Source organism: Malaclemys terrapin, chromosome 18, assembly GCF_027887155.1.
Source record: "Malaclemys terrapin pileata isolate rMalTer1 chromosome 18, rMalTer1.hap1, whole genome shotgun sequence".
Classification (NCBI taxonomy): domain Eukaryota; kingdom Metazoa; phylum Chordata; order Testudines; family Emydidae; genus Malaclemys; species Malaclemys terrapin.
This window is the reverse complement of record NC_071522.1, coordinates 12,098,351-12,114,619: the sequence shown is the minus strand read 5'-3', so window position 1 is coordinate 12,114,619 and position 16,269 is coordinate 12,098,351. Positions and strand designations below refer to the sequence as shown.

General features: G+C 45.8%; 1 protein-coding gene across 1 annotated transcript in view; it reads left to right on the top strand.

Annotated features, from left to right (window-relative positions):
• The first annotated feature begins 1,181 nt into the window (after positions 1–1,181).
• Positions 1,182–16,269, top strand: part of PITPNM3 (PITPNM family member 3) — a 361,048-nt gene continuing 345,960 nt past the window's right edge. Inside the window, exon 1 of the mRNA XM_054008467.1 lies at positions 1,182–1,600. Coding sequence (XP_053864442.1) covers positions 1,579–1,600 — 22 coding nt within the window. The 5' untranslated portion in view covers positions 1,182–1,578. The remainder of the gene's footprint in view (positions 1,601–16,269) is intronic.

Genomic DNA, 16,269 nt, shown 5'->3' with positions numbered 1-16,269 from the left:
TCAGAGGGACAGGGGTTAGCCCATGTGGTCTTTTATTTTCTTCAGCAGCTGATCAGTCAGAGCTTCCCGGTTTTCTCTTCTGGCAATTGACGTCAGATTGGAGGAAACTGGCTGAGTCTCTCTCTATTGGTATTCAAATGGGGACTTGTGTTGTCTTCCCAGCGTAATAGAGTGGCAGTTAGGGTTCCTTGCTGGAACTTGGGAACTGTCAGCTGTATCATCACTTAGGGACAGCTAGTGATGCGTGTGAATTCAGGAGCGGGGAAAAAATATATCGGTGGCGAGGGGAGGTTTATGGGGGACGGCGCGCTGGAGGGGAGAGCTTGGTCAAACGGAAAGACATTTCAGCCCTAAACAAACCAAAATGTGAAAGTTCCCACTTCTTGAATGCTCCTCTTCTGAGGCTCTGCAATAGATACTCGGGTACATGATCCTTCCCTAAATCATCGTGAGGAATAGCACTGTTAATTCAGAAAGCTTTTTTAAAAGGACCACAAACCACTGGCTAGCTGCTTCCTGTCATTTCTGTGCTATCATTTTGTTGGTAATGAAGAAAAATTACTCGAGGATGCGGAGCTCTGCATCGGCTCTTCCATCACATCTACTGCCCAGCCACTCCGGGGAGGAGGAGTTGGTGGTGGGGTGGGGGGGGGGAGCGTAAGGGATTCAAATCCCAGTGCGGCATGGAGTGACTTTTGGGGTGTGGGAGGGGAGGAATTGCTAATTTCTGACGGGAGTGGGTGGGATGGGGATCGTCGCAGATCTGCTGAATTCCTTAGGGGAGGAATCAGATCTGCTTTACGGAGAGGCAGGGGCGAAACCCGTTTGCGGACCTAATCCAAAATAGGGAGAAAGATCACCGTGTCTCGGGGCTTTACAGGTCTCTAGCCTTTGGAGAGCCTCTTAAAAGTCTCTCCTGGTGAGGAAGTCTCCTGCTCTGGGTTTCAGCATGAGACCCTGGCATGATCTCCTTTGGAGGGAGGGCTGGGCCCGGGAGACAATGTCGCTGCCGCATGCTTCCAAACGTTGTCCTTAGCCGTTGCCTTTCCCCAGGCTGTGGGGTGGGACAGGGTGGCTGAGGGGCGCTCCTGAGATTCCCCTCCCCTGGAGAGGGTAGGCTGGGGTGGGAGAGGGAGTTGTAGGTATTTGTCTCTCAGGACACAGTTCTTGATCATCTTGATTTGGAGAGAGCGACACAGCGTCCCCTCATCCCAAACTGTCCCAGCCGCTGGGCGAGGGCAGCGCCTGCTGCTAACCTCTCCCTCCGGGGGCAGGAATTGTCCGCTGCGCCTTTAACGGGCGTCGTTACACCGGCGGCGGAGCTGCAGGAAGCTCGTGGTGCCCTGGCGGCTGCTCCCCTCCGGCTCCCGGCGCTGCAGCCTGAACCCCGGGAGAGGTGCCGCTAGAGGCAGCCGAAGGAAACAAATGTGGCCAAGGAGCGCAAGACGCCTCGTCTCCCTGTGCGCTAGGAGAGCTCCGGCGGCGAGCCGCTAGGGCGCAGCGGGCGTGGAGAGCGGCGGTCTCGGGCAGGTGCGGGACTCGGGGGACTCCGCGGCAGGAGCCGAGGCGCCCGGGGAGATGGCGAAAGCCTCACGCCCAGGTGAGCTGCCCGGGGGGCGGGTTCGGCCGAGCGGGGAGGCGCAGCTCAGGCAGGTGGGGGGTAAGGAAACACCAAACTCCGGGAATGTCTGGCTGCAGCGGGAGGCTCCAGCGCCGGGGCGCTCTGTGCGCCCGAGCGCATGGGGTTCCTGCCCCACTGCGGCGCAGCGTGCGGGGTCTGCATGCTGGGGTCCCCCCAGCCGCGTGGGGAGGGCACTAGGGGTCGGGGTCTGTGACTCGGGGGCAGCGCTCCTGCTCGGACTGGCGCTTGTGGCTGGGGATGGTTTGGGTACATGCCTCCATGGTGCGAGCTCCTTGTTAGTTCGCCAGATGGTGGGCTCGCTTGAGGGGAGCTTGTGTTTTTCTCCTCTGCAGCGGGCGTTTGAATGGATCGCATTTCTCCCGGCTGTGGGGTGGGTGGGGGCAGCTGCGTGTCCAGTTCCTCCATTGCACGTCTCCAAATTGCGGTGCTCGGCCATTTGGTTCCCAGCCGTGGTTTTGCTGGAGTCAAGGCTCCAGGCACAGATTTTTATTGCACGACTGGCTCCCTTTGTAGCACGCACTCCCCCGCCCCCCCTCCGGTTTTGCCTTGTCATATTGCCCCACTAAGACAAAAATCTCTTGCAAGTCACGCAGTGTTAACTTGCATGGTTTCTGGTAGCGTGCACCTTCTCCTGGGATCTAGCCAGCCATTACTTCCACATGCAGCTAGACTGGTCATCCTCTCGTATACATAGAGCTATGAAGCCCTTTTCCAAGGTGCAAAGACAAACACAAACTTTTCCATGAATGGAAACACTGCTTAATTTGCTCCTCTTTTTCCCAGCTAAGTTTATTTAGGCTCCCAGGAGGCTGTTTCCTTTTGATCGGTGCCTGTAGTATTTAGCTGAAAGCATCGCATGTGGTTTTCATTCATCTACACTTCATTGTTGAAAAACTTGAGCACGGCTTCTTTTTTTTTGGGGGGGGGGGGGGAATCTGAGAGCGAGTGCAAGAACCAACAGCTATATCGCTTGAGATCCTATTTTTATTGTAGACCGGCTTCCTAAATGATTTCTGCTCCACCATGTCTTCCTTTATTTTATACCCCCTCCCTGAAAAGGGGGAAAGAGTGAACGAACTAGAAAGTAGAAGCAGCTTTTTGAAATGGGGTTTTAAGAGATCTGGAGGGAAACCCTGCTTTCTGAGAATAATACCACTTGATACAGTTTTATCATCAGTGAAACTGGTGCTTCTCCCCAAGTAGACTTACAAAGCTAACCCATTTGTTCAGAAAAGGCACTTGCAGGACAAAGTGCTGATTCCTTATCTGCCAAGAGGCAAAGGGATGGGACTGGTGTTGTGTGTTTTTTGGTTTTTGTCCATCTTGTAAATTTCATTTTTCTTCTCCCACCCTCCCATTGGATTTGATTACCCCTCTAATAGGTTTAGAAACATGCATGTACCACTAGATTGTGTTGCATGGAGGGGTTTAGGAATGCTCCACTAGGTATCAGCTGCTGAAAATGAGTTGGGAAAGATCACTGAATTGAGAAAAGGCAGGTGGTGCAATGCACTTGATCATATGTATGGGTGAGTGATGCTGCCTTCTAGTGGTTTGCCAGCAGAGACAATAAGGAACCTATTAGGGCTACCAGGAAAAGGAGATTTCTTCTAGCTCCTGTGGAGAGGCCTGTGTGTTTGGAGGCAAAAGGCCTGACTTCACTTGGACTAAAAACCTGGCTTGCAGCAATGTCTGTGTGTGCCAGACTTGTCTGGTATTTGTGACCACTGTTGTCTGCAGATGGATTCGCTACAGAGGGGAGGACACCTTTCTCCATCTCCGATTGAAAAGGGACACTGTCGTGTTGATAAACACAAGCAAATGTCTTTAGCTTGGAGGAGACACATCACATTGGGCAGATGCAAACTGATGGCAGCCCTTGAGAAATGGTGCCCTTGAAACAGAGAACAGTAATAATCAACCAAAAGCAAACCTGCTATTAAACAAAACAAACTTTTTAAACCCAAAGGAGATAATTGTTTAAAAGAGTGGGGAAAAAATCCAATTGACCTTCTCGTACATTGATTCGCATTTCTTTCCCCTTGCACAATGAAAATTGGGAAAGTCTTTCACTGGTGTTTGGGCTGCATGCACTGCAGGGATTTGCTTATTTGTTTAAACTCAGCTAGGTTTGCGCAGCATTTTAAAAGATTATAAATGAAGGATATGTTTTTATTGATCTTGGAGTTTAAACAAAATATAACTTTTATGCCAGATTTAACAGGCCAGTGCCCCCCTTTTTTTTATTTTAAAGAGGCATTTAAAAATGAATAACCTATCCATAGGGACTGCTCCTCTCACAGGTAGCTCTGGAACAATGGAAATGAGCTACATTTTTAGAAATCTTACTGAGCCTATCGGTATGAACTGGAATTATGCAAATGTACCAAAATGTGTGTGTGACTTGCTTGTACTTTACCTGCATGGCAATCGCTGTTTCCTGGTGTCAAGCCATCTCAGATCTGAGACTTCATTGCAAACACATGGGAAATGACCTTTCCAAGGCCACTGCTTTCAATTCCTAGCATGGTAGGGGTTCAGGTCCACCCACTCATGCATTTGATCAGAATATCAACTTACATGTGAGATCATGATGGGAGGGAGAATGCGTTTTGGAGGGGCAGACTCAGTCTGTTGCTTGCCTAGGCTGCATCAGTAAAAGGTGTGATTTGATTTTTGTTTTTAATTGATCTGGAGTTCTGAGCTAGGGGTGGGTCCTTTAGATGCTGAGCAATTGGAGTAAGGCCCTAATCCTGCAAATACTCAGGCATATGTCTCCACTGGGGCATGTGCTTAAACATGTGCAGATTGGAGCCTATGATTTTCAGGCTGAGGGCCTGTGACTGCAGATAGCCCAACAGCAATCGCAGCATACTACCTGTTGTCTTCCCTTTCTACATCACTTTACAACATGCTGCAGTGACTCCGATGTTAGTACCTACCCAGAAAGCCAAATACTTTGTTGTGAATGATGGATACTTTAGAGATGGCGCAGACAGCCCATCCACAGTAGCTGCTGAATATTCTCTAACCTTTTCATATCGTGTGGATTTGGGGAGAGAGTCGGAGGAGGCGGTGGTGCTGGCTGAGAAGATGGTGAACTTAATTCTACTGTTGGGGAGTCACTGTCTAAGGATTCAAGAAGTAGATCTAGGACATATTCCACATTTGAAAAAAACCATGGAAAAGTTCAGTCTGTGATTTACAGCTTAGATTGTTGTCTCTCTACTCCCGCCCACCCCCCTGCCGCTAGTCAGTGACACCATAGGGTGCAAGAGCAAAAATGTCAATTGTTGCTTAAAATAGTAACTCAAAGGCAGATGTGGCTGTTTTTGTTTTCTATACTTGTTCAGCAAACGTATGCTGGCCTGTTTACACCATCTGCTGCAAAATTGCCAGTTGAAGGAAGTATGGTAGATAACCAGGGACGTGTCATTGTTGAAATGCTATTAGAGGGAAAACATTGGGCCCAATGGGAAAAGACTGTCATAGCCCAAAATACTGAGACTGGTGGTGGTGGTGGTGAGGAACAGCTGCATCTTGCACTCTTTTGAGCCCTAGGTAGTGTTTTGTCACCATCCCTCTATATCCGTGGTTCTCAACCAGGGGTACATCAATTCATCTAGATATTTGCTTAGTGTTACGACAGGCTACATAAAGAACACTGGCAAAATCCGTACAAACTAAAATTTCATATAGACATTGACTTGTTTTGTTCTGCTCTATATACTGAAATATAAGTACAATATTTTATATTCTCATTGGTTTATTTCATAATTACATGGTAAAAATGAGAGAGCACGCAATTTTTCAGTAATCACGTACTGTGACACTTGTATGTTATGTCTGATTTTTGTAAGTAAGTAGTTTAAGTGAGGTGGAACTTGGGGGTATGCAAGACAAATCAGGAGTACTTGTGGCACCTTAGAGACTAACAAATTTATTAGAGCATAAGCTTTCGTGGACTACAGCCCACTTCTTCGGATGCATATAGAATGGAACATATAATGAGGAGATATATATACACACATACAGAGAGCATAAACAGGTGGGAGTTGTCTTACCAACTCTGAGAGGCCAATTAATTAAGAGGAAAAAAAAAAACTTTTGAAGTGATAATCAAGCTAGCCGAGTACAGACAGTGTGATAAGAAGTACTGGGCGAGGGAGGTGCTGCCCCGCAAGGCATGCCCCCAGTGGAGGAACAGATTAAAAAGAAGCTGGTAGCCCAGGAGAAAGGCCAGTGAGCTGCATGTGGCACCAGGAAGCCAGGCTGAGAGCTATGCCAGGAAGGGCAACAGCTTTGTGAAGGCTGCTCTAGTAGCAAGGACTTTTATCCTCCCCCCTGCCTCCCAGCCACCTTTGGGAGTTGAATCTAAGACAGTAACTGCTCCCCAAACTGAGGCACTTCAGACTGGTGGGAAGTGATCCAGGGGAAACGTAACTTGGATGGATGCTGTGATATATGCCTCAGGCCTGGGGTTGGGACCCGGTGGAGTGGGTGGTCTCTGGTTCCCCTACCTTGCCTCCCTGCTTCTTTGTAGTGACCAGTCTCTGGGGGAGCAATCGGAGCATGAGGGGATGATTTGAGGCCACAGCCAGGGCCCCCTATGGGATGACTAGGCCAGCCAGTCACCAGACTTTCCCGCTACAAAGCCCTAGTCAAGGATGTTGTCCGTCACTGTGGAACCTTAATCTTGAGCACAGCAGAGCAGAAAGCAACTGCTGTTGGAACTGTTTTTTATCTAGCCCAGGGGTGGCCAACCTGAGCCTGAGAAGGAGCCAGAATTTACCAATGTACATTGCCAAAGAGCCACAGTAATACCTCAGCCGTCCCCACACACACACTGCTCCCAGCACCTCCTGCCCGCCGATCAGCACCTCCCTCTCTCTCACCACACCTCCCGATCAACTGTTTCGTGGCATGCAGGAGGCTCTTGGGGGGAGGGAGAGGGGGGAGGACATAGCAGGCTCAGGGGAGGGGGTGGGAAGGGGTGGAGTGGGGCAGGGCCTGGGGCAGAGCCAGGAGTTGAGCAGTGAGCACCCCCCGGCACACTGGAAAGTTGGTACCTGTAGTTCCAGCCCCAGAGTCGGTGCCTATACAAGGAGCTGCATATTAACCTCTGAAGAGCCGCATGTGGCTCTGGAGCCACAGGTTGGCCACCCCTGAGCCAGTTGGATCAGACTTTCCAAAGAGCTCCTGGCCAGACTTTCAGGTGCTCAGCATTCAGCACCCCAGAGATGCGGCCAGATTTTTCCAGAGAGCTCAGCTCCCAATGAAACCCTGAAATAAAGGCCAGATTTTCAGAAGCACTTAGAACTCAGTAGTTCCCACTGTGATACTCAACGCCAGACTTTCTTGCCCAACGTGCTGGAGTCTTTTGAAAGTCTGGCTGCTTACTCTGGAGCCTAAATATAGGAGCTGTGCTCTTTAGAAAATTCTGGTCCTGAAGACTATTCCCTCCCCTTCTCTCACTAACGTAACTGTAGAATGGTTTATGACTTCAGTTCAGTCCTCCCTCTGGGGCTGAGAGCTGCAACCAGTGGAAGGTCTGCGGCTGGCTTAGTAAAGATGAGCTATGCCTGTCCCCTGCTTGGTGCACAGAGCACCTCAGCTGATTTATTGCTTAGCAGCTAAAAACTGAATCAAATGTCTCTGAGCTGTACAAGACCTTGAGGGTATTTTTGACAGCAAATAAAACTGTTTGTTCAATGTATCTTATAATTAGCTCCCTCGTGCTCTTCGCAGTGTAGTCGATCTTTAATTACTTAAAAGGAAAAGCTGCCGATACAATATTAAAAACATATTGCAGTGTGTCTGAGCAACCCACAATATACTTTTGTGGTAGCTTAAGCGCAGCCCTGTGCTAGATGAAGTTCACGGGAATACTTGGGCCCTCTGAGCTGATATGCCTTCACTAGAAATGCGCAGGGGTACAGGTGCGGCATTACAGCTGTGCCACTGTAGTGCTTCAGTGTAGACACTTACTGTAGCGATGGGTTGGGTTCTCCTGTCGCTGTAGTTAATCCACCTCCCAGAGAGGTGGTAGCTAGGTCAGTGGAAGAATTCTTCTGGTGACCTAGCTGCGTCTACACCAGTGGTTCGGCTTGACTAAGTTGGTCGGGGTGTGGATTTTTTTTTCCCCGCAGTGAGTGATGTAGCTGGGTCAACCTAACTTTTAAGTGTTGACATGTTTTAAAAACATACATACATTTGTTTTATTGCTTTCATCACAATGTTAGATCAGAGAGATTCTCAAATGAGAAATAAACCCTAACTCCTTAGGTTCGTACGGTGCCACCATTATGGCTCTTGGCCTTGTGACTGGGAGTTGGGAGATCTGGGTTCGAACCCCATCTCTGCCACAGATTTCATTGTGTGACCTTGGGCAAGTCTTGTAAATCCTTATCCTTCAATAAGGTCTGTGTGGTTGGGTCCCACATTGCTGCACTTAAATCAGTAGGTCTACCTGCATGCAGCTCTTTGCAGGACTGAGGCCTTAATCTCTCTCTGTCTGAGTTCCCCATCTGCAAAAAGGGGAGAGAATATTATCTTTTCCCTTTGCTTTAGTTAAGCTTTTTGGGGCAGTGACTGTCTCTTACTATATGTTTGTATGGTGCCTACCCCAATGGGGGTCTTGTTCTCAGCTGGGGCATCCCAACTGTAAAGATATATTTTAAAGTGACTATTTAGTATTTATAAATGTAATTTGCCAAATTACAAAGAAGGCACTGGAAAATAACAATGTGTAACTTTGGCCTCTAGTAAGATTTAGTAGCATAGTTGCTATGCTGTGTGGCTGGGGGCCCCCGGGCCCTTTTAAATTGGCCGGGGCCTGCAGGCAGGGCTGGGGGATGCTCTGGGAGAGGCGTGTGGGGGCAGCAGGCAGGGCCAGGGGAGAGACCTGGCCCCGAACATTGGTGGAACCAGGCACCTGGGCCCTGAATATTCCTGTAGTACAGGCACCATGGGCCCATATAACTCGCCACCCCTGTAAGGAAGTGTTATTTACTCCTTCTCATAACACAAGAACTAGGGGTCAGCAAATGAAATTAATAAGCAGCAAGTTTAAAACAAACAAAAGGAAGTATTTTTTTTTTCACACAGCACACTGTCAACCTGTGGAACTCCTTGCCAGAGTATGTTGTGAAGGCCAAGACTATAACAGGGTTTAAAAAAAGAACTGGATAAGTTCATGGAGGATAGGTCTATAAATGGCTATTAACCAGGATGAACAGGGATGGTGTCCCTAGCCTCTGTTTGCCAGAAGTTGGGAATGGGTGACAGGATGGATCACTTGATGATTACCTGTTCTGTTCATTCCCCCTGGGGCATCTGGCATTGGCCACTGTCAGAAGACAGGATACTGGGCTAGATGGATCTTTGGTCTGAGCCAGTATGGCTGTTCTTATGTTCTAACTGCAAAGGTCACTGCTTTCACCCCAAGTCTGTTTCCAAACGAAAAAGCAATTTGCTCTTCTTCTTCTTTTTTTTTTTTTTTTTTATAGTGGAAAAACTCTCCTGAATTCAAATTGATCATAGTTTTGTTTGAAATTCTAACCAGGGGAAAGGCTTTAATTAGTGCAATGGCATCTATTTTCAGTTAATTTCTACTGAGACTAATTCATGCTCTTCAATAATTCTGTTCTGAACATGGTGGTGTTTTCGGTAGCTTTGGGAACATTGTCAGTTGTTGTATCTCCATTATCTAGCTTGGTAAAGAAGTAATGTGCCTCACTGCATTTTCTATAATCATCTCTGTGTGATCCAGTTCTGCAAACGCAACTAAGCATAGGGTTTAGTACTGATCCTGAGCCCCTGGAAGTCCATGCAAGTCCCTCTGTTGACTTCAATGCATATTAAGTATGCTTAACCATGCCTCAGTGCAGGGGGCTGGACTAGATGATCTCTCAAGGTCCCACCCAGCCCTACATTTCGATGATTTTAAATCAAGCCATTGGGTAGTTCCACTGTAGTAAGCCTTATGTTCAGTAGGATGTGCAGTTTTCCCCCTAAATGTGTAAATCCTCTTTTTAAGTCATTCCCAAGGCAAGCATAGAATATAAAATAAATGGTAGTGAAAATACTGTGTTCCTTGCACTTCTGTTATGTCAACCCTCATTTCACTTGCACGATGCTGCTGTAACACACAAGCATGATGTCAGTTGTTTGAGTAACTCCACTGGAAATAGCGAGTTTGGTAGGAGTTTTTCCAGCTGGGCAGGTAGCATCACAGGAGATCTAAAAAGGTTCCACAGCATCTCAATGGCAGCATAAGAGCTTGCGCAGGAACATCTGCACTGCTATTTTTAGTGCCATAGTGTGAGCCTGCATCAGTTGACCTGCGCTCTGAGATGTGCTGCTGTGGGTTTTTCTTTATTTGCTTTGTAGATGTATCTTGGTTCTCAGCTTTGAGCACTACCCCATGCTCTTGTCCCAATTTTTTTTTCTGTCATATTGTATAAACCAGCCATTTACCTTACACAAATCTGGTGGGCAAAATATAATTTGTGTTAAGGTACATGAGCACCTCGTATTCAAACAAGCCAATGCATGTGACAGAAGCATGTGCCTTTTAAAGAGAAATGCAAAGATGTGTGTGTAAAGCGTTAACACTTTAGACACCTGTAGGTCTTTCCTACTACATCAAGCGATTTGCCACAGACATTTCCTTAAGACCTTGTCTTAAAACACTCAATGATGCCTTTTTGAGGTGTATTTCAGCCTCCAGTTTGGAGACTGGTGATTTGAGAGGGGATGCTTATAGGAGAATTTGATTGAGGTCAAATAACTTGGATTAAGAACAGAAACCTTGCTAGCAAATGATGATTCCCAGCTTTCTACCCATCCATCTCAAAGTGCTTTACAAAGGAGAGCAAGTATCATCCCCATTTTATAAATGGGGAAAACCAAGGCATGGAGAGGTGAAATGACTCCTCCCACTCCAGTGGCAAAGCTAGAAACAGAACCCAGGTTTGCGTCCCAGTCCAGTGCTCCATTCACTAGGCAACATTGCCTCCCCAGGTAAACATTCTTCCTGTTTTGCAGGAATTTTTGTGTGTACCAAACACAAACCTAATACCGCCTCAGATTTATTCTTCTTCTTTTTAAAGGTGAGGTTCCGTCATTTCTCTCCTCTGTTTGTTCTAGTTGGAAGGTAATAGCTTACCTGAGGGGAATGAATTTCATTACTTGAATTAATTTACATCATAAACAAGCTTGCTGCATAACAAGTAACTTATTAAAACAATATTTCTAGGTATCATTAGCTAAGACAGTATAGTTCTTGAATAACAATAGCGTTCCATAGTAAATTAGGGCCCTTCAGCATTAGTGTGGAGGTGTGTGTTTGGAGTCAGGTTTTTTATGGGTGGGCGGGGGGTTGTTTTTAACTTGTGGAGAAAATTGGTTTAATGAAAATGCAGAAATAGCACTGCAGCAGGTGCATTGTTTATTGCCTGAAGGTGACTATTTTCTTTTCTTTTAGGAAAACTTGAGCAGAAGTGGTTCTGTTATTTGTGCACAACTTGAAGTAAGGGGGAACATGTCTGATGTTCCAACTGACTTCAGGGGAAGGGCTTGATCTCTAAGGTACTTGGTGACTTTCACAGCCTCAATCCTTGTCCCCCTCCCACCAAAACAAAACCCTGTGTTTTTTGGGGTTTCTGTTTCCTTAATCCAGAGCAATTTGGCACATTGGACGTGTGCTGATAGGACTGTCATTCATATATTTATTTATTTATTTATTTATTAAATGTATGTGTGTACTTGATTTCACAACCTTAATGTTGCATTGTTATTAAATGCCAGTTTTTTTAATGTTAGTTAAAAGAGAAAGAAACTGAACTGATGTCCATTGACGCCGTCTATCTAGCATCCCATGCTTCCCTGCCAACGTGCCTCAGCCGTGACCTGGAGAAACCAGATAAAACGCTGCTCTCTAACACAAGTTGCAGCTTCCATTCATGTGGGTGGGTGGCACTCCATTTTTGTGATTTGTAACCGAGAGCAGAACATGGCCTGCTAGTTTGTGGAACAAAGGGGAGTTTAGTCTACATGGACCATTCCAGTCCTCATCTGCTGACGCTGGCTGGGACGTGGACAACCATGGTGGTAACTTTTGTGGGGTTAATACACTCAAGATCTGGGCTGACACCGCTAACTTATTTCATATAAGCAGTTAGGTGAGAGTTATTTATGGCCCCCAAATATCTGGGATGAAACTTAGCCCTGGTGTAAGTTCTGTTTGACAGCAACAGCAGAGTTATGTTTAATTACACCAGGCCTGACTTTGAGGGACTGGATTCCAATAGTGACCTGCTAGTAGGGTGACCAGATGTCCCATTTTTAAAGGGACAGTCCTGGTTTTGGGGACTTTTTCTTATATAGGCGCCTATTACCCCCTACCCCTGTCCTGTTTTTTCACAGTTGCTATCTTGTCACCCTACCTGCTGGCAGGTGTGGATCGAGATCTTCAACAGTCCTCTGCCAGCCAGTGCCTTAGAAGGAGAGAGACATATATGATGATAATGCCACAAGAATTGTTTTTTTGAGTATGAGAAGGAGATATTCAGATGTTGAGCCAAAAAATTATGGGCCTCCACTGAATGCAGTGCATTGGGATGAATGGAATCTATTGCCTGACCCAACTGCAGGGTGCAACAGTATTTTCCCAGGGACAAGACAAGAAGATTGGAACTGGCTCAGTGTCTCCTTGAGCCATGTTAAGCCATTTCACTGCAAGTGAGTCATGAGAGAATGCAACTGGCTGTGTATGGTGCTCTGCCTTATGGTTCTAGGTTATAGACTTCAGCTGTGAACTTAAACATCTTAATGCTAAGGAAATTAAAGTCTAGTACAGGTAAATTGGTTAATGAGCTTATTATACACTAGAATCTTACTTTAACACTCTTCAGGAATGACTTTCTTTTTAATTACCAGTTTACGCTAGGAGAGCCATGAAGTGTGTGTTTTGGGGAGGGAGGGAGCAACATGATGAATTAGTAACTTAGTAATTACTTTACAATTCTGAAAGACACCTGTTTTCATGAAAGCTGCTCATTGTTATATTTCCTGGTTGCATTGCTTCAGAAAACACAGCAACAAGTAAATCAGATATACACTGATTATTGTATAATACACTGATTATTATACAGGTCATCCATCCTATGACATTCTGGGGTGCAATCCAAACCAGTGAGGGGCTGTCACCCCTGCGATAGTGGGTGCCTCGCAATGCCTTGCGGTTGTAGTTCCCACCTGGCTGCTCACAAACAGCCAGCCAGCAGACAGGTCACATCCTGAATGTCTGCGTATAGCTGCAGCCTTGGTTCAGCAACTCTGTCCCGAGCAGCACCCACCAGTCACACACTGACCTCCACCAGCCTTGGTTACTGCTGGCAGTCTGACCCCAACACCTTCCCAATCTTGAATTTTCTCCCTCAAAATGTGTGTTATACTATCCAGTCCTCTCCTGGACAGTTCAGATATTTCAGGTGTGTGGTCCATGTAATGGAACAATATACAACAAATTGTTTCTTTTAAAGGAGATACCACACAGCCCTGTTTGACCACAACGCTGGCTTAGCTTTGATTAAAGACACAAAATAAGTTTATTTAACAAAAGAAGATAGCTGTACTCACTTAACATCCTATTAAGGCATTAAAGTCAGAAATGGTTACCTGAAAAATAAAGATAAAATGCTTCCTAGTACTGAACTTAACAAACTAGACTTGGTTCAAGGTGAAATTCTTACCATGGGTTTTCAGCAGTATTGCTGACCATGTTTCAGGTCAGGATCTGCTCCTAAAGTCTAACAGCTGTTTCTTTCGTCAAGAAAGATGGGTCGGAGAGATGCCTTGAGGTGTTTTTTTGCCCCTCACTTGTATAGTTCAGTCACACTTCGAAAAGTGTCTTCCTGAGCATGACCCTTAGTTAAAGTTCTTTCCAGCTGAGAGTAAGGGGACCTGGAGTCTGGTGGAGGCAGGAGGCCTTGTGCTGTTTCTTTTCACCTGGGTATGCTGAAATGCAGATATATATATATCTGCATTTTTTTTTTAAATCTTCTCTCTTCCCCCCTCTTGCTGTCTGAGAACTGTTTACATCTTGACAAGTTTCAGAGTAACAGCCGTGTTAGTCTGTATCCGCAAAAGAAGAACAGGAGTACTTGTGGCACCTTAGAGACTAACAAATTTATTAGAGCATAAGCTTTCGTGGACTACAGCCCACTTCCGAAGAAAGTGGGCTGTAGTCCACGAAAGCTTATGCTCTAATAAATTTGTTAGTCTCTAAGGTGCCACAAGTACTCCTGTTCTTCTGTTTACTTCAATTTGCATACAAGATGTAAACACACAGCCCTTTAAGACAGGTGTTTTGACCTATCTAATTGGGGTTACTTGAGTTTGCACATGTGCTTTTCACATCAAAGGGGGGGATTTCATAAATTTATACATAACGTTGCTACATAAATTTCACCATACTACTATTGACCAGTGAGTTATTAGTTTTCCAATGATATCTCACAAGGTGTATTTTGCACAAAGATCATTACAATAGTATGTAGGGTGTGAATACAGGGGTGCATCCAGTCACACATCCCTTGTGTTGTAAATTGTGATCTTGTTTCAGTAGTAACAAGAATAAAACAGTCTAGGAAGGGAATGCCCCATCTCTCCCTTCTTCTATAATTCTGTTAAAAGGTTTCACAATATCTGAGATGATGATGATATCTAACCTCTTGCCATAGAATTTGTAAAGAGCTCAAGTATCATATTTTTCAGGAGCAGTGTAAGCTGAGAGGAGAGAGAACTTCCTTTCTAGCTTTAATTAGCGGATACAGCATCCTTGTCCAACCACTTTACTCTTGATCTCTTGGCCCTGTTGATTAGAGGTTGCAAGTTTATCTGTAACTACATGATCTACACCAGGAATACAGGTCGTATCTTTCCCCCTGCGACCATGAGCCATCTTACATCATTAAGAACTAGGGACCTCTTCCAGCGGTTTGAATCAAACCTCTTCTAGAGGGCCCCTGTTATGCAAGCCTTGCTCTCGTGAATCGCCTTCTCTCGTCAGTGTGTTTGTGTGTGCGTGTGTGTGTTTGTGATATTACTACTTTATTATTGCTATCACAGCAACACTTTGAGGTCCTAACTGAGAACTGTGAATGCGCCTATTAAGAGACAATACCTGCTGTGCAATCTAAATAAACAAGATAGACAAAGGTAGGGAGAAAGGCAGCTTTATTATCTCAGTCTTATGGATGGGGAACTGAGGCACAGAGGGACTGTGCTATGTCTACACTATGGTTTACGTCGGCATAATTTATGTTGCTCGGCAGTGTGAATAAATCACCCTCCTGAGCGACATAAGTTACACTGACATAGTACTGTCCACACCGTTGCTTATGTTGGAGAGAGAGCTTCTTCTGCTGACATGGCTACCACCACTCGCAGGGGATGGAGTAGTTTAGGCCCGTCGGCTTCAAGTGGCTACATTAGAGACAGGGCCGGCTCCAGGCACCAGCTTGCCAAGCAGGTGCTCGGGGCAGCCACTCCGGAGAGGGGTGGCACGTCCAGCTATTCGGCGGCGATTCGGTGGACGGTCCCTCACTCCCACTCGGAGTGAAGGACCTCCCGCTGAATGGCTGCCGCAGATCGCAATCGCGGCTTTTTTTTTTTTTTTTTTTTTTTTTTTTGCACCGCTTGGGGCAGCAAAAACCCTGGAGCTGGCCCTGATTAGAGAGCAGCGGCGCAGCTGCTAAGCTCTCTAATGTAGCTGTAGCCTGAGTGACTTGCACAAGGTCACCCAGAGTCTGACAGAGCTTGGAACTGAATACAGGTGTCCTGACCAGTCCAGTGCCTTAACCACAAAACCATCCTTCTCTCAAACTGGAGTCAGGAGGACTGGTGATATAATAAGGTTTTGCAGGATTAAGTTAATAAATTGGCAAATATTTTGCAGAAAAATCCTGTTTTTTTTTTTTTTTTTAATAGCTTTTGTTGGGAGAGGGAAGCATAATACCAACCAATGAGTCTAGGATTGGACAAATATTTGCTGCTTGTAATTGTGAAAATAACTCTAACTTAGGCCTGGTAAACACTTAAAAATTAGGCTGACCAAGTTACATCACTCAGGGCTGTTAAAAATCTTGTGCCATAGTTAGGTGAAGACACGGCTAGGTTGATGGAAGGATTTTCCTGTTGACCTGTCTATCGCCTCTAGGAGAGGCGAATTTACTATAGCAATGGGAAAACCCCTTTTGCTGATGTAGGAAACATCTATGCTATGGCACCATAGCAGGGGTCAGCAACCTTTCAGAAGTGGTGTGCCAAGTCTTCATTTATTCACTCTAATTTAAGGTTTCGTGTGCCAGTAATACATTTTAACGTTTTTAGAAGGTCTCTTGCTATAAGTCTCTAATATAGAATTAAACTGTTGTTGTATGTAAAGTAAATAAGGTTTTTAAAATGTTTAAGAAGCTTCATTTAAAATTAAAATGCGAAATAACCTTGCTTGATTCCTGAATGAGTTGTGTTTGTGCACAGATGTGACAATGGGAGTGGCAAAGTGGAGGTAAAAACTGGACTTGCATAAAGGAAATCAAGAGTGTGCTATTGGAAAATAG